Consider the following 25,171-nt stretch of genomic DNA (forward strand, 5'->3'; position numbering starts at 1 on the left):
ATGCTAGAACAAGGAATAATTCGGCATTCAGTAAGTGCCTGGTCGAGTCCAGTGTGGGTGGTACCCAAAAAACTTGACGCATCCGGCAAACAGAAATGGAGAGTCGTTATTGACTATCGTAAACTTAATGAAGTTACAACAGAAGACCGTTATCCACTTCCACAAATTTCAGAATTATTGGACCAACTTGGAAAATGTCAGTACTTTACAACATTAGATTTGGCGTCCGGATTCCACCAAATTGAAATTGATCCAAAAGATATCCAAAAAACAGCCTTTTCAGTTGACAACGGACATTACGAATTTGTTCGTATGCCTTTCGGATTAAGGAATGCTCCTTCCACCTTTCAACGAGTAATGGATAACATTCTCCTAGGAATTCAGAACGAAAGATGTTTAGTATATATGGACGATATAATCATCTATTCAGCCACCATTCACGAGCACATATCACGACTGACAGAAGTATTTAAAAGATTAAGGAAGGCAAATCTGAAGATACAACCAGATAAATGTGAATTCTTAAGAAAAGAAGTCGCATACTTAGGACACATCGTAACAGAACATGGAGTAAAAACAAATCCTGACAAAGTATCATGCATAAAAAGTTTCCCAGAACCCAAGACAACTAAAGAAATAAAATCATTTTTAGGCTTAGTAGGTTACTACCGTAGATTTATACCGAATTTTGCCAAAATTTCCAAACCACTGACTAAATTACTTCAAAAAGATGTCCCTTTTGTTTTTAATGCAGAATGTAAAGAAGCATTCAACGATCTTAAAAATATTCTAATGACAGACCCAATTCTCATATATCCAAATTTTGAAGAACCTTTTTACTCACTACTGACGCTAGTGCTTTCGCAATTGGAGCCGTTTTGTCACAAGGCCCATTAGGAAAAGATCTGCCAATCGCTTATGCCTCAAGAACATTATGCAGTACAGAAACCAAATATTCCACAATAGAAAGAGAATTGCTAGCCATAGTATGGGCAGTAAAACATTTCAGACCATATCTTTTCGGTCGCAAGTTTACTCTTATTACTGATCATCGACCTCTTACATGGCTATTTTCAATTAAAGACCCAGGAAGCCGCCTAGCACGTTGGCGCCTAAAACTTGAAGAATATAATTACAAAATAGAGCACCGTTCAGGAAAAATCAATAGAAACGCAGATGCACTCTCACGAATAAAAATAAACCATTTTAAGGACTGTGCAGACTTTCAATCAAAACTTGCCCTGCACGCATCCAACAAAGATGAAACAGAGATCCAAGAAGACGAAGAAGAAAAAGAGAACACAGAAGAAGGAATAGAAAAGATGTCCGAAGAATTCGAAAAGTTTCTTGAATTATATAGAACAAAATCCATTATCGATTACTCCAAAATAGAAACGTCAAATGCAGAACTGTTAGACAAATCTCACAAGAATATCGTCACCTTTTTCTGGCAGAACAAACTTGAGGACCTGCACGAAAAAATTATGAATGACATATTCCAAGAAAATATAGAATACAGTAACCGAAGGATCAATATCGTATCTAGTAAAACCGTAAAAGATCGAAAATATTTCATTATCCCATTACCTTTCGATCCACAAAGAGTAATGTCGTACTTATTTCTCATACTTTATGCGAACCAGGAACAATTTGACGAATCAAAGACCTATTGCATAGAAAATAATCTCGAACTTCCCATCTTAGAAATATTTTCCTACATATTTGCAGACAAAGAACTTAAATTAAAAATCTGCCAAAATGTAATTAAACAGGCAAGTGAAGACGAAACCCCACAAATCCTAGAACATTACCATTGTGGCAAAAATAACTTGCACAGAGGAATAAACGAAACTGTTAGACGTATAAAAGAAAAGTATAATTGGAAGAATTTAGCAAAAGATGTCGAAAAATATATAAAAGCCTGTGAAATTTGCCAAAAGATTAAAATTTACAGAAAAAATCTAAGTGGACCGTTAGTTATAACGGAAACTCCGAAAACACCCTTTGAAAGGATCAACATAGACATATTTGAATATCCCACTAGAAACTATGCATTAACCATTAGAGATGAACTAACTAAATTTACTCAAGCATACCCTTTAACCGATAAAAAAGCAGTCACCGTAGCGAGCACACTCCTTTTATTTTTCCAACATTACGGAACACCCTTAAGAATACATTGTGACTGTGGTAGAGAATTCGAAAATGCCATAATTAAAGATCTATGCAACCTCTATGAAATAAAATTAACATTTTCTAGTGTAAGTCATCCACAATCCAATGGATCTGTAGAAAGATTCCATGCCACACTATCAGAAATGATCCGAGCAAATAAATCCGAAAATCCCAATGATCACCTATTCGTGATCCTCCCTTATGCAGTGATATGTTACAATAATACAAAAAACAAAACACACGGTTTCACGCCGTACGAACTAGTCTTTGGACACACTGCAGGACGACCACCAGAAACACTATATAATCAAAAAAGCCTAATTAGCAAATACGTTAGAGATCTTAATAACCGTATGGAATACTTGTATAAAGTAGCCAGAGAGAAGACAGAAGGAGCCAAAGAAAAAGCTAAAGTAAGATTTGATGAAAATATTTCATCACAACGCCCTGACTTTAAAATTGGTGACAAGGTATACGTAAAAGAATCCCAAATAAAATCAAAATCTGAAAATTTATTTAATGGACCTTTTCAAATTCAAGAATTATTTACAAATTCTGCCATTATCCTAAATCCCCAAACGAATCAAACTTCTAAAGTAAATTTTGACAGACTAAAACCATACTTTGAATAAATTTCTTCTTTACAGATTCTATGGACTACTTTCAGTCGCCTACTCCCAATTTCACCTCTCTCCCATAAATAATACAGTCGGAATCTTCTATCACGAAGAAGGTACCATTCGAATATCTAATGATAAATGGACATTACTTGTTTACAAGGAATTGCTCCCTATAAAAACTGCTATATCCAACAACGACAAAATTTTAGAAAACTTGCTAGATAAATTTACAAATGCCGATACACCAAGAAAACTTGCATTTCAATCTGAGGTACAAACACATATTAGTTTGATAAGACAAATTTCAAATTCCGTAAATTTAAAATATAGAGAAGTAATTGCCGACACACGAGCCTATAATCCACGCCAAAAACGAGGATTAATCAATGGTATTGGAACCTTATGGAAATCTATTAGTGGAAATTTAGACGCATCAGACGGTGAATATTTCAATCAATGTATAAATAGGATCACTAGAGATGAAAATCAAATAGAAGCACTCTTAAAAAATCAAATCTCTGTTACAACTTCTGTCATAAAATCTTTTAACACCACTATCCAAAAATTACAAATAGACGAACAAACTTTTAACAAAGACCTACACGATATCGAAACTACTCTTATAGACATTGCTGACGACATCTCATTTTACCGTGCACAATTACAAACCTTAAATTTGTGTGAATCGTTAATGGAAAGCTACATATTTTTAGAAAATTATCTCAATGATATTTTGAATGCCATCACTTTTTCTCGATTGCAAATTTTACACAGTTCAATTATTTCTCCCAATGATTTACTAGATTCATTGAAGATTATCTCACAATCTTTACAAAATAATGTATTACCATTGCCCATCTATACCTCAAATATAGCCCAGTATATTGATATAATAAAGCTTCAAGCATATCAACTGGATTCAAAAATTGTATTCGTCCTAGAAATCCCACTAGTCGACCCCGAAATCTATACCTTATACCACTTATATTCGATACCAATATTAGATAATCAAACTGGTCTTTTTCATACACTTTCTACAATACATAAGTATATAGCGCGAGATGATGATTCAATTTCGTATGTATTACCCCGAAACACAGAAGAATGCAAATCAATTAGTCCAAACCAAAAAATGTGCACAGATATTCTTCCCTATCCAATAGACAGCGATACTATCTGTGAAGCCCAGTTATTGAAACCAGTTAGCGTCCTACCAAAAACTTGTCAGATGTCAACGTTTTTAGCACAAGATTACAATGTGCAGGAAATTGACCGAAATTTATGGTTAATAACAGTATCCGATCCATTACCAATTACGATTAAGTGTGCAAGAAAAGACATCAGTACACAGACAATCAGAGTAAACACAATTCTAAGATTACTACCCGAATGTACAGCATTTATTGGAAGTACCAGAGTTCACGCCAGAGATCAAATCGATAAATATCCAAATATAACCTACAGAAGTCATCCAGTTAATGTCCCATACAGATGTTGTGACCATTTCGAAGGAAGAAACCAGATACCAAATTTGAAACCATTAAAACTCAATAAGATCAATACAGACGATTTAAACATTGCACAACACAAGCTGGACCAATATTCAGAAGAACTCGACCGAATCATGAACCAACCATTCATCGAGGAACATTTGCCTTGGTTCACTATATTGTCTTTATCATTAATTATCATTCTAGTTTTTGCATACATCTTCTGCAAATGTAGACGCAAAAGATTTCCAAGACTTGCCATGAACTATCCGCAGGACTCACCTCCACCTTCACCACATCGCAGCAGTTCCATTAAAGAAAAACTTAAAGGATTAACCTTTAAAAGAAGACCAGATGTAAGCCCAGAAAATGAAGAAATATCAGAAACCCCAATTGAACTTTAAAAGTCGAAGCAAGGCATCGACTTTTCACTAATGAGGGGAGCTGTTATATGTGAAAATAGTCACCTTGAACCACTCAAGGGTTACCGACTCTTTGGTTTCGCAATATCAGTTCCTATTTCATCATCCTTCCAGCAAGCGTTCCCATAGAGATAGCTGACCATGCATGGACGTCAACCTCTGACCAAAGCTGGCCTTTCGTGGGAAATGCCGACACCACAGTTTGTAGGAAGATTATAAATTTAGTACTTTAACATTATTGTATCACTCGTCATTTTAGTTTCTCGCTAGTAACATATTTGCATTATATAATTTTATTTACTTCAATTTATCATAGAACAAAGTATAAGTGTAATTTGTGAAATAAATCTTTTTTAAAAAGTCAATTAAGAAGTTAGTGATTTAACATATATATATATATTTTATAAAGGATTTTTCATTATTTTTTTTACAAAAAAAGATTTTTGCGTGCTGTAAATGAGTACAGTTCTTTGCATATTTTTTTTATTTACAACAATCCGCTTCAACCTAATAAGGTTATTAGCGGGATAGTTAGCAGTTTATTACACTTTGTTTAAATAATTACAGTATTTGAGATACAAAAGTAGTTTATTAGTGTTGTTATTGTCTAAAATGTTTTGTTTGCTAAATGGTATTTAATTCTATGTCTATTGAATTTTTCACACTTTTCCACTAGCACATGCTTCACTGTAAGGGGTGAACCGCACTCATCACAAATTGGAGTTTCTTCTTTTTTAAGCAAATGTTCATGAGAAAACTGGGTATGTCCAAGTCATAAACGGGAAATAATTATTTGCTGTCGTCTGGATACCTCGGGTGGCTGCCATGGCCCAACCTTATATATAGAGCTACTCCTCCACTGGCATAGTTTTGATTGGTAGTGTAAAATCCGGTATAACCTTTCATGTTGTGTGTTGAGTTATTTTTGAAGTGGATTTCTTGTAACGAAATAAAATCTGGTGCATATTCTGAGATAAGAAGTTGTAACATGCTTAAATGGGTGAATACCCATTTAAATTCCATTGTAATTTACTATTGGAAGTGATTTATTATTTAGTTGAAGCACATGAATCACTATCGAGTTCAGATGCTTCAAGATGTAATAGTTTTTCTAGTTTTTTGCGTAGTCGTGTGATTCGATTTTTTAATTTTGAGCCAGTAAAATGAGAATGAGTGTCTGTAAGCATTTTAACGAGTGATGTTAAATCTGGTGTATAATCATTAACAATATTATAGAAATCTTTAGCTCCGTGTGTCTCATTTAGTAAATCCCGAAATTCATCGTAATTTAAGACATATTATTTTGAATGTTTATTGATAAATCTTTTAGCAGCTTCTTCGGTTTCTATTGTTACTTTAGCTGCTGTGTGAATTTGATTTTGTGATTTCTGGTCTACTTGTATTTGCTGTTCTTGGGGTGAGTCTTGAATGGATGTTATTATGCTTTTTTCGAGTTCAGAATTGGTGTCGGCTCTTATTTTTTTGGATGTAGGATTACTTTTATTGCGTTCTGTGTTAAATACATTGGATGCTAGCTCTTCTGTTGAGATGGGGTTTCTGATAAATATCTTTTGGTTGATGTTGATGTTTCTGTTGTTGAAAGATTAATATTTGACACCTCCATCGAATTTATTGGAAGGGGGGTACTTGGTGAATTATTTTTTTGGTGATCTGTTGTAGTAACCTGTGAAGTGATACTTTGAGGTGGATTAGAAGTTGAAGTAGTATTTGACATATTAGAATTGGTTAGGGGAGAGGTTTCTGATGAACATTGTGAGGCAAGATGGCTATGTTGTTTGCATTTGAAGCAGGGCGATTGGTCGCTGGACAAAAATATTTTGTAGCTAACATTATCATGATTAACCATGATAAAATCAGGTATGGTTATATTATTTAGGGGTTCTGTGTATACTTGACGCCTAAAACTGAGTATGTGGCTATATTCAGGATTTGTAGTTCCAATTCTCAAACATGTTATTAGTGACATCCATTTCAAGCCTAGGTTCTGGAGAAGATTGCTCAACATTTCCTGTGGTATTGTTGGATGAACATTAGATAAGAGAAGACGTTCTGATGGAGTAACTAATCTACGTGCTAGAAGTACTTCATTATTTATTTTTATGGATCCTGTTTTATTTAGAAAGTCATCAACTACAGCTTTGCTTGAAAGTGAAAGATAAATGCATACTCGGTTATTAGAGATTCTTGACGAATAAATAATATTTTTTGGTTGAACGAGTGGTCCTAGTTGCAATAATCTTGCAATTTTGCGCCATTGATTGAACTGAAGATGATGGCTTCTTCTTTTAGTGGAGTTTTTGAACTAGCTTGTTGAGATGCAATAGTAGAGTACATTGGATTGTTTTGAGAAGTGGTAGGAATTTCCATTGCTGATAAATTATTATTTATCATTTAATTTTACTTGAACGATTTATTTTAATTATTATCATATTCAAGTACGGCCCTGGTTTTAATTGTTGTTAATAAAAAACCAGTTCGGTGTTGTGTTGATATGAAAGTTTTATTTGGTTAGATTTACAAAATAAATATATTATTACAATCTAATTAATGTTCTTCTACTCACATTTTTAGGTCTTCTTATAACACTAACTTTATTGAACAGGTATATCACTTTTATTAATGTACATACTTTGGTGAAAATACTGGTATAAAATTGCGAATATATCGGAGCTGAAATCAAACACACTTTATCTTTCGGAATCAGGTCCGGTCCTCCCATTTGAAATACTTATTTTTAATATTTATTATAATTATTAAAATAATTAAAATTTTCAAAATTGTTATTGTTAAAAATTAAATTTATTGAAATAAAAGTAATTATTATTATTGATTATATTGTTATTGCAGTGTGTTTATTGCAGGTATTAAAAGGTCTAAGGTGAAATTATACATAAATATGTATGAATTATATAAAATCACACTTTTCTCGAAAAGTTACCAAGATACGATTTTGATTTTGATCAGAGACGATTACTGAAACACCGACTTTTGAAATTCTGGAAAAATGTTGCGGGTGGTTTCCATGTGGGATTAAAAATTTTTCTACACCACCGTGTTGGTAGTAGAAGGAAAGATAGTGAGCCGAAGACCAAGAGGAAGATCTCCAACACGATGGGCAAATCAAAGGAAGACTCTGGTGAGAAAATCACTACATGAAACCGTTCATCAAGCACAGGATCGCAGCCAATGGAGACAGTAAGCTAAGAATGTTTGAGCACATCAGAATCAAAACTTGCTAAATCCTAAATTTTTCGTTTTCCCTTTTTTACACAATTTCAAAATTCAACTATCTATTAATCTACAGGCATAAGGTTTCGGCTTAAAACCTTGTAAATCCTCTTCAAAATACCACTGAAATGTTAACGTAGAATCAAACGTTGCTATGTCCATAGTTTTATGAACAATAAAATACTTCTTTTTCTTGTATATTTTGTATTAAGTGCATTAATTGCGACTAAAAGCAGTTGAAAATGAGCAATATTATGTGGACTTAGAATCAAAATCTGCAAAATCCAAACTAAAAGTACAAATTTCTGAAGATGTAAGGGTCATGCAGAAAAATGACTCTATACCAAATTAGTGTGCAATTTTCTGATGCCACTTTGATTAAGAAATGCCGGATACTTTTTAGGAAATTTACATTTTTAATGTTTTTTAGTCTCCTGAAAAATTTCAAAAAATGGATCTAGCAGGTTTTGATTCTATACTCTACTACAAAACACTACTTTGTCACTTAGTAGAGTAGAGTTTTGGACATAAATTGTAGTGTCAACATTATTAAATCAATACTTACACCCCATTCCTCTTCATCTTCCACATTTGCTTCGGAAGCTCTATTATCCTCATTTCGCGATGCCTGTGATCGATTAAACCTGTTACCACCTGAATTATTGTTAAAACTTCTTCTATCGCTGAAAAAATAAAACATTTTTTTTATTATTTCTTGAAAACTTTTGTTACCAAAAGACAAGCATTCTCATGAGACACGAAGGTATATTCGTTGTCCACATTTGTTCAAATTAATTTTCATATACATTACGTTTAGTTTTCAATTAGATAAACGGACCTAAAATGGCAACACTGCCGACTTTCCACATACTATAGTTCAATAAGATATGTCAGCATCGAGTCATAGAGTTCCATGTCAGTCAGTCAATTTCATGTGCAAAATAGAAGTGGCTACTTCGTTTACTTTTTGAATATTCTTGGACAATCGTTACTTGTTAAATTAAATAGTAATGCTTAAATTAATAGGATTATTTTTATCACTATTCAATAAAAACTAATAATCGAGAAAAGAGAAAATTGATAGTGATTTTAATAACATACAGTTACTATCGGAACGAGTAGATTTTAGATAAAGTTGCATGCATTAATATATTACAGTTACAATCATTACTATACGATAAATATTACGCAAAAGAAATTAATTTTTTTTCTACTTTTAGAGCAAGGACACACCATGCGGCGCGCGTCGAGTCGACGCCGAGACAGCTTAAAACACATGGCGCGGTGTAACCGCGGCAGCTATGCTACGATTTAAAGTATTTGTATTTCGTTGTTGCCAAATTTAGTCGCGTGTTGGCTGCTGTACGATATGATGTTTGAAAGTTATGACGATTTGTCTTTTGAAATAAATGCAAGTTTACTTTACCTTAGATTAAAGAAAAAAAGAAACGTAGATATTGGATACATTCTATCATAAAGGAACGAAAGTATAAGGAATTTTTTACACATTATATAACGAAATTAATATAATAAAGGCCCAGAGAAGTTTTTTTAATTTTACAAGAATGTCTAAAAGATCTTTTCAGGAGTTAGTAGTAAGTATTAAAGAGCCATGTTCAAGAAATAACACCGTTATGAGGAAAAGCATATCACCTAAGAAAAATTATTTATAACGCTAAGAGGCTGTCCATTCTATGGTACGCCACTGAGCAACTACATGTGTTAAATTGATGCCCCTTTATTATACCCCATTAATTTTGAAATAGTGATATTTTACAAATTAATATTAACAAAAAAATTATTCAAAATACAGTCAAAGTACGTAACGAGAAAGACGCAAACCAGAATATACAAAACCATAATAAGAGCAACAGTCACCTACGGATGTAAGACATGGGTGCTAAATAAAACAGAAGAAGAAATGATAATGAGTTGAGAACGGAACGTACTGAGAGCTATTTTCAGGGGGAAAGAATACAGATAGAGAAGACGGCTGGCATAGAAGCACCAATCAAGAATTAAGGATGCTTTACAAGGAACCAAGTATAACAAGATACACAAAGTCATAAAGAATCAGGTGGGCAGGTCATGTCGAGGGGACGGGTAAGGAAAGAATGCCAAAGATGGTACTGCTACGAAGACCAATTGGGACTAGGGAGGTTGACCAAGAAAAAGACTGCAAGAAAGTTTCAGGAATGTATAGTATCGATGGAAATCATACACTGGAAAGAGAGAAGGGGAAAACAGAATATAGTGGAGAAGCATAGTTCGGCAATGTTTACATAATAGACATCAAATAAAATTATATTTATAAGTTATTAGTATAAACTCTATTATGTAAAATTGTAAATACACGGCCTGTAGAGCGTAATAAATAAGGTAAGATAACTGTTTTTATCTTTATTTTTATGGAGTTAATCATTTTATTTTTATTAAAGTCGATCCTTCTGACAAATAACTCAAGTCAATTCAAACTAGTCAATGGTTACAGATTTGAAAATTCTGTTTGTGAAATTAGGTTCAAAGAGTTTGAAATAGGGATTCAGTCGACGTACGCCGCCCCGTCTGTGTTAGCGCTTAAGGACAACAAACGCAAGTTCATTAGCTGAACCGAAGTCAAAGTTTATCTGCACATTATATTTGGTAAAATCTCATTTTAAAAAAATATATTAATTTGTCTAGACTAAATGTGGTATTTGTTTAAATCGCAAATATAAACATACGCAATAATACTATAGTGGAATAATATGCGATGCATTTATACGCAAATATACTATAGTGGAATAATAAGCGATGTTGCCGATTTTAGCGCTTCCTCCACTCTGGTATATCTTAAAAAGTAAACGCTCTGTATTTTTTTTTATTGTGGATGAACAGTTACGATCACTGAATAGTTTACACCTTAATTTTTATATTGTAATAAGGTAAAGTTGCAGTGTCGTACGGATCTGATAAATGTCAAAGTCAAAAAATTTCAAAAAGTAAATACTTGTCAAAAATTTCTCGTGTTGAAAAATACAATAAATCGATATCAAACTCCTCTAAAAAAACTTCTTTGTATACTTTCCATTTTGTTATTTTTTTATTTAGCTTAATGCCTCGACAACTAATGGCCCTCGGCATTTTTGTTAAATTTTGTAAAATATATTTATAATATTTTAATTTTTTAATTTTAATCAACCTATTCTAGGTACACCACTGGTAACGTCACTTTGACGTAAAAGGAGCGCTTAAACGAGGTGAAATTTAAAAAAAATTGGCTCCTAGATACGTAAGCCTGTAAACTATTCAATGATCGTAACTGTACATAATGATTGCGATCAAGTAAAGTAATTATTTTAAGATAGCAACTGTTAGTAACGTTGTTTGGAAAAATAATTTTCCACATACCTCTACCGAAAGTATACTTTTCCGGACCTGATTGTAGGGAGCAAAGTTGTACTTTTCCTCCCTAGGGAGGAAAAGTAAAAGTGAGGTCATGGTATTTCATTCATGAAATATGTACAATATCTATTTTCTATTACGTAAGTATCTATACATTTTAACGTTTATTTATAAAACACCCTGTATTTTGCAGAACGGTAAAAAACAGTAAATTTTTATTTTGATTTAACAATGTTTACATAAATAATTTGACTTATATTTGACAGTTGACAGTTATATTGTACCTACTTGTTAGTTTTAGTTTTAATAAATTTTGTTGGTTAGTTACATAAATAAATTAAGTAAAAATGAAAAATGACTTGTTATTAATTTGAGGAAGGTGGAAAAACCATATGTATAACATGGGAGTAAAGTGCCTTTTCCTCCCTTGAATGATGACTGCCCTCCGCTACGCGTCGGGCAGTAAACTTCATTGTCGGGAGGAAAAGTAGCACTTTCCTCCCTTGTTATACAAATAGCTATTATAGCTTATCATTTCTATTAATGAAAAGTGACGGAATAAAAATATCTGTACTTTCGACTGAAAAAAGGAAACAGAAGTGCATCGATGATCTAAAATTGCATTTAATGATGCGGCAGCGTCAAGGACAAAAAACATGCTGATAACATCCACAAATCAGCAAACCTTGATATTGAACGACAAATTATAATGGTATATAGAGATGTTACATATAGTTACTTACACTTCGGATAAAAAAAAATGAAGAAAATTAATCTATGGGAAGCCAAGAAAATATATTTTTTAACGTATACCTACCGCTTTAAAACTTTGAAATTCTATCAACCTAGCTTTTGATTGGGATTTTGGTATATTTGATGAGGATGGAACATCTGGGCGTTGAACTAAGTGGACGTCAGCCGTTTCGGCGTCGTAATTAATTAACTAACGTTATAGGTTACTTCTGTCATTCAATAATTACAAAGTTGACTCTAAACTTTACGTTTCTAAGGTTACTAATGGTCACTTTAAAATACACGCTCTTTAGAAAACTCGATTTACTCACTCTACAGCGTTGTTTAAATAAACAAAAAATAGTACCACTATAAAAAATATTTTATTCGTAAATACAGTATTACATAATATTATATGTTTATATCCAACCTACAAAAATTATTCAACAAATATAAATTAATATTTTTATAAAATAATTTTTATATATTGATTTATAATAATTATTTATGATATAAGTGTTAAAAGTACAATTTTAAGAGCGAAGCGAATTCTGCAATTCACATGAGTGCCTTAAAAATGTACTTTTTAACACGTATATCATACATTTTTTCTACAAACCTTATAAATTTATAAAATACAATATTTTTGTTAATTGCTGAAACCATAAAACCTATGACCCGTAAAAGGTAGAACTGGTTGTCTACACTCGAGGGGAATGTCTAAAAATTCTTAGCGAAAATATTATACCGTTACATAAACTTGTTCTTTCTACAAACGTGTTAAAAATGCAATAATACAGTTTAAATTAAATTTAAAAAAAATCTTTTAAACCACCTTTTTCAAATTGCGGAAGTTGTACTATTAATATTAATGTTAATAAATGAAATAATATAAATATTTTGACGTTTCACAATTTGACAATTCACTTTTAGCTGCAGTGCCTTAAAATTTTTAAAGCACTAGTGCCTTAAAGTAGGATTTTTAACGCTCCTATGGAGTGCTAAAAATTGCATTTTTTAACACGGTTGTAGAAAAAAATTTTAATTATTGAAGTGACAGAAGTAACCTATAACGTTACCAATTAATTCCGACGTCGAAACGGCTGACGTCCGCAGATGTCCTAGATCATTTTTCATGCGAAATAACAATTATTTTTATTATGATAATATATTATGTTATGAGTCGTAACACATTGCGTGCCACGCTTCAATCCCTATAAAATAAGTAACTCTTAAACCCTGTTTTTAAATTAGGAGGAGTAATTCAAATTTACCGCGCCGTAATGCTTGTTTGAAATTGGTCCAACCTCATGCAAGTTTACTGCACTGTTACGAAATCTTGACAGTAGGTATTGAAATTTATGAAATTTTGACACTATTGGGATTTCATTGGTAAATTAAGTTATATCGGCGAGTTTTCGTGTTTTGAGTTATTCCTTTAATTTTTATTCTGCTTTTATATAAAAAATAGTTGTTTTAAGAACTCTTTAGCGACGTATTAGTATAATATAATATTTATGAATTACCGTCGAATGCCGACATGATCAACCAAAAAAGAAGCTGTATTTGGTGATATTTCTAGCGACATTATTGGGTGTGAATCTGTCTCAGTGAGTGTGAGTTTACTCCTCCTGGTTTAAAAACAGGGTATAGTAGTTTCCAAAATAATTCAAACGTTGCATACTGACCTGTTGTTCCCATTCTCAAACCTTCTCCCAGATTCCGATCTATCGGAATCTCTCTTGCCCCTAAATCCGCTATCTCTCTTCTGATCTCTCTGATCATATCGTCTCTCTGTGTCTCTAGGCTGAGATCTGAAACGTATAATATCATGTGTGTAATATGAACAACAGTAAAGAAAAAGTTAGGTTCCATAAATCATAAATCTAGACAGAAATAATAAGCTTATGAATGTACAACTAAACATAAAACAGTAAACCTAACAACATTAACAGGCATTTAAGTAAAACACGTACATACAATTATCCAATGCAAATGTCACAATTAGACAAAACCATTTTTTTGGAGCTATGCCCATTTAGCCAGCACCAAATACTAAACTAAAAACTATCTAATCCTAACAAGCAGCGAGATTATGACGAAACCAAAACGAGCAAGGATGGGAAAAGGAAAAACACTTTTCACACCCAGGGATCGATCAGGGTGATTAACCACAGAAAAGGTAGACCACGGAGGCAAGGGCTATTATAACAACCAGGAGAAAAACAAAGGTTATTCAAAGCTAATCCTACTCTAAAGTTTTAATTTACAAGACTTGAGAAAACCTAAAAGAATATTAAAGATTGAAATTTTATTTAGAGCCAGTAAATTCATGAGATTGTAAGGGGGAAAAGGTTTTCTTGCACCAGCTGAATGTATAGTTTATTTCTATGTATGTTAAACTTGGTATATTACATATTTCACATCAATCAGACTCTATCAGACCAATCTGGAACAAGTGAGAAGGGAAACAGGCATGTCCAAATTTTAAACGGCTTATGGTAACTATATCATACCTCGACAAATCTTTATTTTTGTGCCAGTACTGCGTTGGGATCTCTGGATGTAAAAGTGTGTAACTTAAAAGTGTCGGGTGGTTTACGCAATATTGTTTCCATCTTAATTTCCAGCTATTCTTTAAATTATATTTACTTATCGAAATGCATTCTTGTAGCCCAATATCATTTGAAATTTCCTCGCCATTTAGACTACCGTCTTTTGCTAACTCATCTACTCTTTCGGTATTTTGGAGACCAATGTGCGCTTTAATCCAAGTAAAAATTATATTGAATTGTCTGCCCGTTAGTTCAGATATTAGTATTTTTAAGTCTACTATAAAGGGATTACTGCTTACAGAATTTGCATCTAGTTGGCTAGAGACACTTTTTAGGACTGATAAAGAGTCAGACAGTATGTTTATTTTTTTGATATCATGGTTGTCAGCGTATTGGCTTGCTTTTATAATAGCTATAGTTTCAGCGGAAAATATTGATGTCATGGGATTAAGTTTGAATTTTTTTTCAACATTAAGTGCTGGTATATAAAAAGCACAGCCTACTCCATGTGTTTGTTTTGAAGCATCCGTGTATACTTGTATATGGTTAGGGTATCTAGCAGTATAATTCTTAAGGATGCATTTGCTTGGATTGCTAAGGATGCATGACAAAACCATCTTCTTCTTCTTCTTCAGCCTGTGTTCGTCCACTGCTGGACATAGGCCTCTTCCATTTGCTTCCATCGATTTCTACTCTTGGCAATTCTCCTATTACACCATTATTAACAAAACCATTATGGACAAAACCATTACATAATAAATATTTCACCTTTCAAGAAACCTCTTAAGTTGACTCAAATTGATGTTAAATCACAACAGGACATTTTCGGAATCAATATTCCATCATCAGTGTTATCACCCAAAATAAGTATAACTCTTTAAGTAAAGCAATATAAGTTATACTTATTTTGGGTGATAACACTGATGATGGAATAGATTCCGAGAACGTTCTGTTGTGATATAACCCTTTTTAGGGATTTTAAATAAACCTTTTACAGAAAATGTTTTTATTTTTTGTGATTTATGCTATACAGTCAGTTACAGGAATTTTTTCCTTGTGATATTATTAATATAATCATGATTTACAACAAAGTTTTCAATACACAGTATTATAACGATCGGATGGACAAGAAGTCATAAAGGTCAAACAAAAAGAATTAGAACGATATTATCCTTAGATGGAACAAGGAATGACCGAAGATGGTAAGGTCCAAACGCGTACAATTGCGATACGATGGCCACGTTGCTCAGAGTCGGGAGAGATATGGGCGTGGTTCTTTGGGTAGGGCTTATGTTGCAATAAAAGATGGAAAATGAATAGGACAACTGGAACAACAATAGAGAAAAGATGGATAGATAACACTGGTAAACACACAGTTTGCTGCCGGAAATTTTTTTACTGTTTCTAGGTCATTTGGGTCTGCTGAATCCAAAAATGCCACCAGATTTGCTCCATCAGATCGCTTTCAGAAAATACGACAACAGATCACATTTCTAACATATAGGGTAATTTAACGCAGCACTACCTACATACATGTAGTGATGCTACCCATGAAATAAACAAAACACGAATAAAAAGTAAGATATTTATTGTACAACAAGATACTTACAAAAATCATGACACATATCTGCCATGATACAAAATCTTGTAAAAAACCTAGAAACACTCCGGCCAAGTGTGCACTATGCAAACAAGATCACCCTACTAACTATAAGGGCTGTGTTGTCTACATGGAACTAGTAGAAAACAGAAATATGCCAAAAAGAGGAAACCAACAGCCCCAATGAACAACATTTAACAACCTACATGTAAGTAATGAAACAAATCAGCTAAAAACTACTCTACAAAATCATCATAGAACATATTATGCAAATGTGACAGCACATCAAATCAACCACGACGAAGAACCTAAAACTAACATAGAACTACAACTAATAACATTCCTTAACGAGTTCAAAAACATGTTCTCACAACTCATGAGTCAAAATAGTATGATATAAACTTACTAAACACAAGTCATTAACCAAAGGAATTGTTAATGTTAAACATACTTAGAATTGCCACATGGAACGCTAATGGCCTGCTAAACCATAAGCAGGAAGTAATCACTTTCTTAAACCAGAACAAAATCGATGTACTGCTTGTTTCAGAAACCCACTTTACTGATCTAACTACGTTCAATATTCCGCTTTATACTACATACAGTACATCTCACCCCGATGGTACAGCTCATGGTGGCTCGGCCATAATCATACGAAGCTGTATATCACATCATGAATTGCCAAAATATGCAACAGAAAAAATTCAAGCAGCAATTGTTCAAGTGAATGTAACGCCATGACACTTTAACATATCTGCAATCTACAGCCCACCTCGTCATGCAATCTCCACAGATGAATACAAAACCTTCTTTCAATTACTGCAGTAAATTTGTAGCCGGGGGAGATTGGAATGCGAAACACACACATTGGGGCTCAAGACTCATAACAACAAAAGGTCGTAACCTTTTAAAAGAAATGACCGACAACAACTATGATTGCCACACCAACGGAATCCCTACTTACTGGCCAAGTGACCCCAGAAAACTTCCAGATGTGCTAGACTTTTACATAAGCAAAGGAGAATCCAGAAACAACTGTCTAATAGAATCCAGCTATGACCTCTCATCTGATCATACACCAGTTATCATGAACAAGAGTACCACAGTCATAAACAACACACCTCCTCCTCGACTAGCGTCAAAAAACACCAACTGGGAAGATTTTCAATACTACCTAGAAGAAAACATTAATCTTAATTTGCGAATCAAATCTCCACACGAGATAGATACAGCAGCTCAATATTTCACCACCCTTGTGCAAGAAGCGGCATGGCAATCCACACCACGAAATGAACGCAGACCGACACATACAACAAATGTTCCCCTACACATTCGGCAACTTATTGCTGAAAAACGTCGTGCGAGAAGAAACTGGCAAAGATCTAGAAACAACATAGATCAACATATATACAATACACTACGTAGACAACTTGGAGTAGCCATCAAAGCTGCAAACAACGAAACCTTCGAACATTACATTACAAACCTTACAGCAAATGATCAGACGCTATGGAAGGCGACTAAGACACTCAAAAAACCATACACAACTATTCCTCCCCTCCATAAACCAAATGGTGAATGGGCTCGTTCCAACAAAGAAAACGCGGACGTCTTTGCTGAACATCTTACGAGTGTATTTCAAACCGAGCCACCAGACCCTGATGAAGAAGTGGAAGAACTAATTAGCGCAGCATGTCAAATGTCCCTTCCAATCAAAAGTTTTTACTCCTATAGAAGTCAAGAAAGAAATAACCAAACTCAACTCACGAAAGGCTCCAGGTTATGACTTAATCTCGGCACAAGTACTAAAACAACTTCCTCGTAAGGCCATTATTATGCTAACAGTAATATTTAATCGCATGCTAAGTTTATCATACTTTCCAAAAATATGGAAATTTGCAGAAATCATAATGATCCTTAAGCCAGGCAAAGCGCCCAATGAAGTAACATCTTATCGACCCATCAGCCTACTCCCAATCGTTAGCAAAGTTTTTGAAAGATTGCTGCTACAAAGAATATACGCAGATCATGAATTCCTAACATTACTACCAGAACATCAGTTTGGTTTTCGGGAAAACCACTCTACTACACAACAAGTCCATCGAATAGTAAATGAAATATCAAAAACTCTCGAAGAAAAGAAATACTGCAACGCTGTATTCCTAGATATCTCACAAGCGTTTGACAAAGTTTGGCACAGAGGTCTGCTTTACAAAGTAAAATTAGCACTATCTAGTAACTATTTCCTCCTAATCAAATCCTACTTATCAAATAGATATTTCTCAGTAAAATTCAAAGACCAACAATCCAGCATCTGTCCTATTAACTCCGGAGTTCCGCAAGGTAGTGTTCTCGGGCCGCTGCTTTTCTCACTCTACACAGCCGATATACCAGAGTCTCATAATACTACGATCGATTCCTTTGCTGATGACGTAGCAATACTCGCTGTAAATGAAGATCACATACAAGCCTCACAAGACCTGCAACACCATCTGGACATACTCAGTGAGTGGTACACAAAATGGCGAACAAAAGTAAATAAAACAAAATCATCTCAAATAACGTTTACAAACCGTCACAACACATGCCCACCTGTAAGAATGGAAAATGTACGAATACCAACAGTAACAGACGCTAAATACCTTGGCCTCCATCTTGACCAACGTCTTACTTGGAAAAAACATATACAGACGAAAAGAAGACAACTAGACTTGAAATTTCGGCAAATTTATTGGCTCCTTGGACGCAGATCAAAACTCAACATCCAAAACAAAATTCTTCTGTACAAAACAATACTCAAACCTATTTGGTACTACGGACTACACCTCTGGGGCTGTGCAAAGTCAACATCACTCAATATCATCCAAAGATTTCAGTCTAAAGTTCTAAGATCAATAGTGGAAGACTTAAATATACTTTTCATCAGAGAAGAAATCCATCGAGCATCTGAATCACAGAACGAGCGTACCATTCACCATGACAATGAGTTAGTAAGGGAATTATTCCATAATGGCCCTGTCACAAGGATATTAGATCGAACCTGGCCTCAGGACCTATTTTAAAACTTAAACATAAATAGAATAAGATGAGACATCATTGGAAGTCTCTTATTCATGTCCAAAAACATGGAACAAATTTACTTAATACTCTTTTATTGATGTAGATTGTAAATAAACATAATTACATAAAAAAAAACATCTGCCAAAAAAACTTAACTTTCCATCTAACCTTACCAGCGTCGCAGCAAAAATGTGTTATTCGGCGTCACCTAAAAACTTCCTTTTATATGATTTTCTTGCAAAGGCTTTAATAGGACGGTCCCTTTGAAGACTCAAGCAGTAATCTGCCATCATATGATTGCCCCATCTCCCCCGATACCTACCTCTCTTCCATCGTTTTGATATCTTGGTGGAAGCGTCCCCCTTGTTTTCACTAAGGTCACCAAGATTTTCTGAGAAACGATCTAAATGGCTGTAGAGACATTTTAATTATCATATGACAACCGTGCTTGTTAAAGTTGTTGAGCATTTCTTCCACTCTAATGCCCAATTGGTATACTTCCATATTTGTTGCCATTATGTAGCGACCCACTTTAAACTTCGTTGGGAACTGTCGATAAAAAGACGCCAGTGATATTGTTATAAAAAACCATATCATCTTGCTGAGAAAAAAAGGCAAAAGATCTTTTTCTCTATTATGGTAGTATGTAATTTTGGTGTCTGGGTGAAGAACATTCCTTTGTTTTAGTCTAGAGGCAAGCAACTCGGAATATCCTCTGGTAACGTAGGTAGACTGCTAAATATTGGAATGGGTATCTGCTCAAGCTGATGTGGAATTATTGGTCTTATTGCTGAATCCAGGTTAGGATGGTCTTTGCTAAATCGTCAAAATGATTTTTTGGTTCCTCCATATCATTATAACACCAAAATTTAAACATTTTCGTTGTCCTTTCGTCCACTGTCGCAAGTTTTCAAGACAAATGTCTTGATCTCATAAATGAACACCAAAATAGGCTTGATAGGCCCTTTTCTCCATTTGCGCATTTGTCTTAGAATTTGTTAAGTTTGTTTATAAACATATTGCAATTATAGTGGTGGAATATACAGAAATGTAAGAATATTTAAGTATTTGATGAGTATGTTATATCTCGAAAACTAGAGCTGATACAAAGAAAAGGTTTGTATTTTTGGAATCAGCACAGATGAATTAACTAAAATCAGTTGATTTTTTTTTTCGACAGCAAGACAATTTTTTTTTGTTGGGCTGTGTAATAAATTAACTAACGGTTTTGGATTTGGGCTCAAAGAAAACGAGAATACTAATATGTACAACTAAAAGGTGGGCGCCATTAAATTTTGGCCAACACAAACGACCTTTAACGAAACATAAACGATCTTGATCTGTAAAAAATAGAAATAAAATTTGACATCATAATTTTAATAGAACATTTATTTATTTAAACACTCAAAATCTTCATATTTACAGAACACATACGTTAACATCGAATTGTTTCAGATTTGCGATAAAAATTTACTTTTTATTGACGAAATTATTGAAACTGTCATCCATTTCAGTTAAACAATGTTTTGGATAAAAAGGTTTCGGTAAATTGAAGCTTTACTGTACTTTACTGACTACAAACGTCTGCACCGGACCTTAAGGCTGTATGACACTATGCATTTTCGTATCGTTTCTAATATGTCAAAAAAATGCATAGTGTCATACACAGATACAAGAAACGATATCAGAAACGATACAAGAATATGTGTCAGACACAGATTCTTGTACAAGAACTGCGCCAATTTATGCACAAAAACATAAAACCTGCTGGTAAAACATCTAAATGTCATAATGGCGGATGAAAATGGGATCATATGTCTTGATGAATTTATTTGTGTTTTTGTAGGTATTATTTATAAATCTTTTATTGATACTTAATATATGGACTACTGTTTTACTAATAACCACATCTTTAGCTCCTAGTAAAGTTCAAACTATATCTTTGGATTTCATGTTGCATAATTTTTTAATAGAGGAAAATACAATAGTTCCTAATTTGGATCAAACTGAAGATAATTCTAATGCAAATATTTTACAAAAATATCAAAACAAAATAAAAACACAAATAATCAACCTCAAAAAATTCTGGTTAACATTAAAATGTTAAATTTATAAGTTTTTAAAAGTTTATAAATTTTTATAAAATCCTTAAAATCAGCTGTAGACGCAGTACTACCATAACCATACCAATGTAACGTGACACAGGGTGACAAACAAAATTTCGACCAATCACGTGCCGAATTTCATACAATTTTCGAACAAGAACTTGCATAGTGTCATACAGGGCACAAATGTACGTACAAGAAACGATACAAGAAAATGTATATAACTTTCTAATATCAGAAACGATACAAGAAAATGCATAGTGTCATACAGCCTTTACAAACATTAACTCGACGTCGCTATGCATCTCTTACGGATGACCCATTAAAAACGGCCCTATTCAAGACGTGTGCTCCATTTATAGGCTCGTTAGATGGTTACCCGACAATTAGACCGAACTTATTGGACCGAAAAGCACTTTACCGAAACCTCACTAGACCGAACAGTATTAGACTGAGATGGTACATAAATTCAAAAAGATTGCAGTAAATTATGCTAAGATTTTGTATATCCGTCTTTCTGTTTATTGTATTTTTTGTATTATTTTATATATAGACTGTGTAAATTGTTACTCTGTACAGTCTGATATGAAATAATTTTCATCCATTAAACAAATTAGTGAAGGTAGAAATAAATTAAGGGTAGAGTGATTTGTACTTAATTCCTTAAGGGGGATTGCACATAACTTTAATTTTTAGTATTGTACATAATAAATAAAAAAATAAACCAAAAACAAATAAAAACAAAAACAAAAAACAAAGCAAAAAACAACCTCTAAACTATTTTTACTATTTAATTTTTAGTATTGTACATAATAAATAAAAAATAAACCAAAAACAAATAAAAACAAAAAAATAAACAAAAAACAAAGCAAAAAAAAACAATCTCTAAACTCGCCAGTTCTTTGTGCTACCAGTCGTAAGTCCCAATAAAGGGTGAAGGTAGGTTGATGTTACCCTTGCTCAGATTACAATCCTGTTTGAGCACCCTGTGTTATGTACCTAATGCTTTTCGGTCTCCTACTGTTCGGTCTAGTGAAGTTTCGGTAAAGTGCTTTTCGGTCTAACGAGTTCGGTCTACTGCTTTCAGTCTAATGATTTTGGCCTGTTTATAGTAAACCCGGTAGATGTTATGTAATTAAAAATAGTGGGAATGAAAATTATTCAAAAAGGGACTCGGTATCAGTCGATACGCTTGTAAAACAGTTTAGAAAGAAACCCACTTTTTTAAATGAATTAAGAGTCTAGACATCATTAAGATGTTTCGGTTACGATCGGAATAAGCTCGCCAAAACGCTCTTAAGTTCCCACATTCAGAGTGAGAAAGGCTGTTTTATGGAAAACATGATACTCAACGCACGTGTTGATAAGAGACATGAATGGATAAAATTGAGTTAGAATCTAGACGCAGAAAAATAAAACGTTTCACTATCTCAAAAACCTATGTTGAACAGCCTCTAATATATCAATATGACATTGATCGTAGGGTGACCAAACTACACAACAGTATTCCAAAATGGATATTACAAGGCAACTATAAACTAATCTAGTTGCATTAATAAAAAAATACTTCTCCTGTCCACCTTTCGGGTAAAACTGATAAAATAATAATAATAGTGTCCCGTTTTATACCTTTAATGCGGCTTTGGGATTATAGCAGGGTAGTCTAATTCTGCTACATCTAGAGTCTACGCAGGGGTGGACAAATACTTTTAAGTGCGGGCCAAAATGACATTTTCAAAATGTCTCCCGGGTCGGAAAACTATACCGTGAACGTACGCTGTGTACCCGCCAATCTTTTTGGTTGAGTTTTTTCCCTGCACTGCCCAAAATTTTTTTTGACACAAATGCTATAATTTTAAAGCATTTAGACAAAGAAATTTACGAAAAAGAATTTTTCAACGGGCCGGATAAAGTAAGCAAACGGGCCGGATCCGGCCAGCGGGCCGTCTATTGCCCTCCCCTGAGTCTACGGTATACAAGGAAGGTAACAGAGCCATTGCTACGCTTCAACGGCCTATTATTACCCCTGGTTTTACCCAAGGTGCTAATTTTATACAGGCTGAGTCGACCTCGGGCCTATATACATTTTTAAAAATGTCTAGCTGTTCTCACCGGCGCTGGAAGTCGAATCCCGGCCTAGCTGCATGGAAGTCAGACATCCAACCGCCTGAGTTACTCCGGCCCTGATATAACAACATTTATTTACATTTAAACGAAGACCATTCCTACTATAGTACATTGACTTGACAGTATAAGGAACATAGGCAATGCAGTCCTTATAAGAGTTTTTAGGGCGGTGATGCCGTTTTTATCAAAAATAATTTGTAATCGAACATTAGAGAAATTAAATTAAAACTGTTTTAGAAAGGAGATCTACAATTTTAGGATTCGTATGAGTTTAAGTTTATTTGATATACTATAGTTATTACGCATATAAATACTAAAATTGTCGATTGCCTTTCTAAAATAGTTTTAATTTAATCTTTCTAATGTCCGATTACAAATTATTTTTGATAAAATCGGCATCACCACGCTAAAAACTCTCATAAGAACTGCATTGCCTATGTTCCTTATACTGTAAAGTCAAGGTGGGACAGACTATAGTCCAATTGTATAAACGATCAAGATCAGCTTGTAAAGATAATTGATCTCTAAAATCATCAATACCCATCCACAACTTCAAGTGATCAATAAACATTAAGCACCGATTACTCAAAAAACAGCTCATATTAATAAGGAATATGTTGGAAAGAAAAATAGGTGATGTGTATCCTCCCCGACGAACGCCTAAGGTGACCATTATTGACTCAAATCCCTTAACTCCAAAAACCTTAACTCTTTGACTATGACTTGATAACGTATTTTTGATCCATTCAATATACTGAACATTAAATAACACAGACATCAAAATTGCAAGAAGATTTTATTAGTTATTTTTAAAACTTATATTTAAATAAAAACACTTATAGTATGGTATAGTTAGACCCAAACCCAGACATCCAAAGTGAAAGTTATCCTCCAACACCAAATTGTTCTATATGGTCCACATAATGTTCAGAAAAAAGTCACACCATTTTGAGCGTCGGGTTTGGGGGGGAGAGGGGGGAGAAATCTGCAAATTCGTAGTATTTTACGTTTTTCGTCAATATTTCTAAAACTAAGCGGTTTAGCATGAACAACCCTCTACACAAAATTGTTCTACATTAAATTTGAAATAAAAAAGGCCCTATGCATGACCCTTCTAAAATGAACGGTTCCAAAGTTACGGTGGTAGTATGGTATAATTGGTCCAAAAAAGGCCTACCCAGACATCCAAAGTAAAAGTTTTCCTTCAACACCAAATTGTTCTATATGGTCCACATATTGTTCAGTAAAAAGTTACACCATTTTGAGCGTCCGGTTTGGGGGGGAGATGGGGAGAAGTCGGTAAATTAGTAGTTTTTTTACGTTTTTCGTCAATATTTCTAAAACTATGCTTTAGCGTAAGGAATGTTCTATAGAAAAATATTCTACATAAAATTTAAAACAAAAAAGGTTCTATACATACTTGTTATAAAATCAACGGTTCCAGAGTTACGGAGGGTGAAAAGTGGAGGTTTTCGATACTGTTTATATTTACCGATTTCTCCCCCCTCCCCCCACCCAAACCCGACGCTCAAAATGGTGTGACTTTTTTCTGAACATTATGTGGACCATATAGAACAATTTGGTGTTGGAGGATAACTTTCATTTTTGATATCTGGGTTATGCCATCTTTTGGGTCAACTATACTATACTAT

General features: G+C 33.8%; 1 protein-coding gene across 5 annotated transcripts in view; it reads right to left on the reverse strand.

Moving 5' to 3' along the window:
- LOC114333462 (uncharacterized) overlaps nt 1-25,171 on the reverse strand; it is a 230,962-nt gene that overhangs the window by 112,274 nt on the left and 93,517 nt on the right. For all 5 annotated transcript variants that reach the window (XM_050648583.1, XM_050648585.1, XM_050648584.1 and 2 more), the window contains 2 exons: nt 13,761-13,886; nt 8,522-8,639 (listed from right to left, as the gene is read on the reverse strand). In XM_050648583.1, coding sequence (XP_050504540.1) covers nt 8,522-8,639; nt 13,761-13,886 — 244 coding nt within the window. The remainder of the gene's footprint in view (nt 1-8,521; nt 8,640-13,760; nt 13,887-25,171) is intronic.

This window comes from Diabrotica virgifera, chromosome 4 (genome assembly GCF_917563875.1).
Source record: "Diabrotica virgifera virgifera chromosome 4, PGI_DIABVI_V3a".
Classification (NCBI taxonomy): Eukaryota; Metazoa; Arthropoda; class Insecta; order Coleoptera; family Chrysomelidae; genus Diabrotica; species Diabrotica virgifera.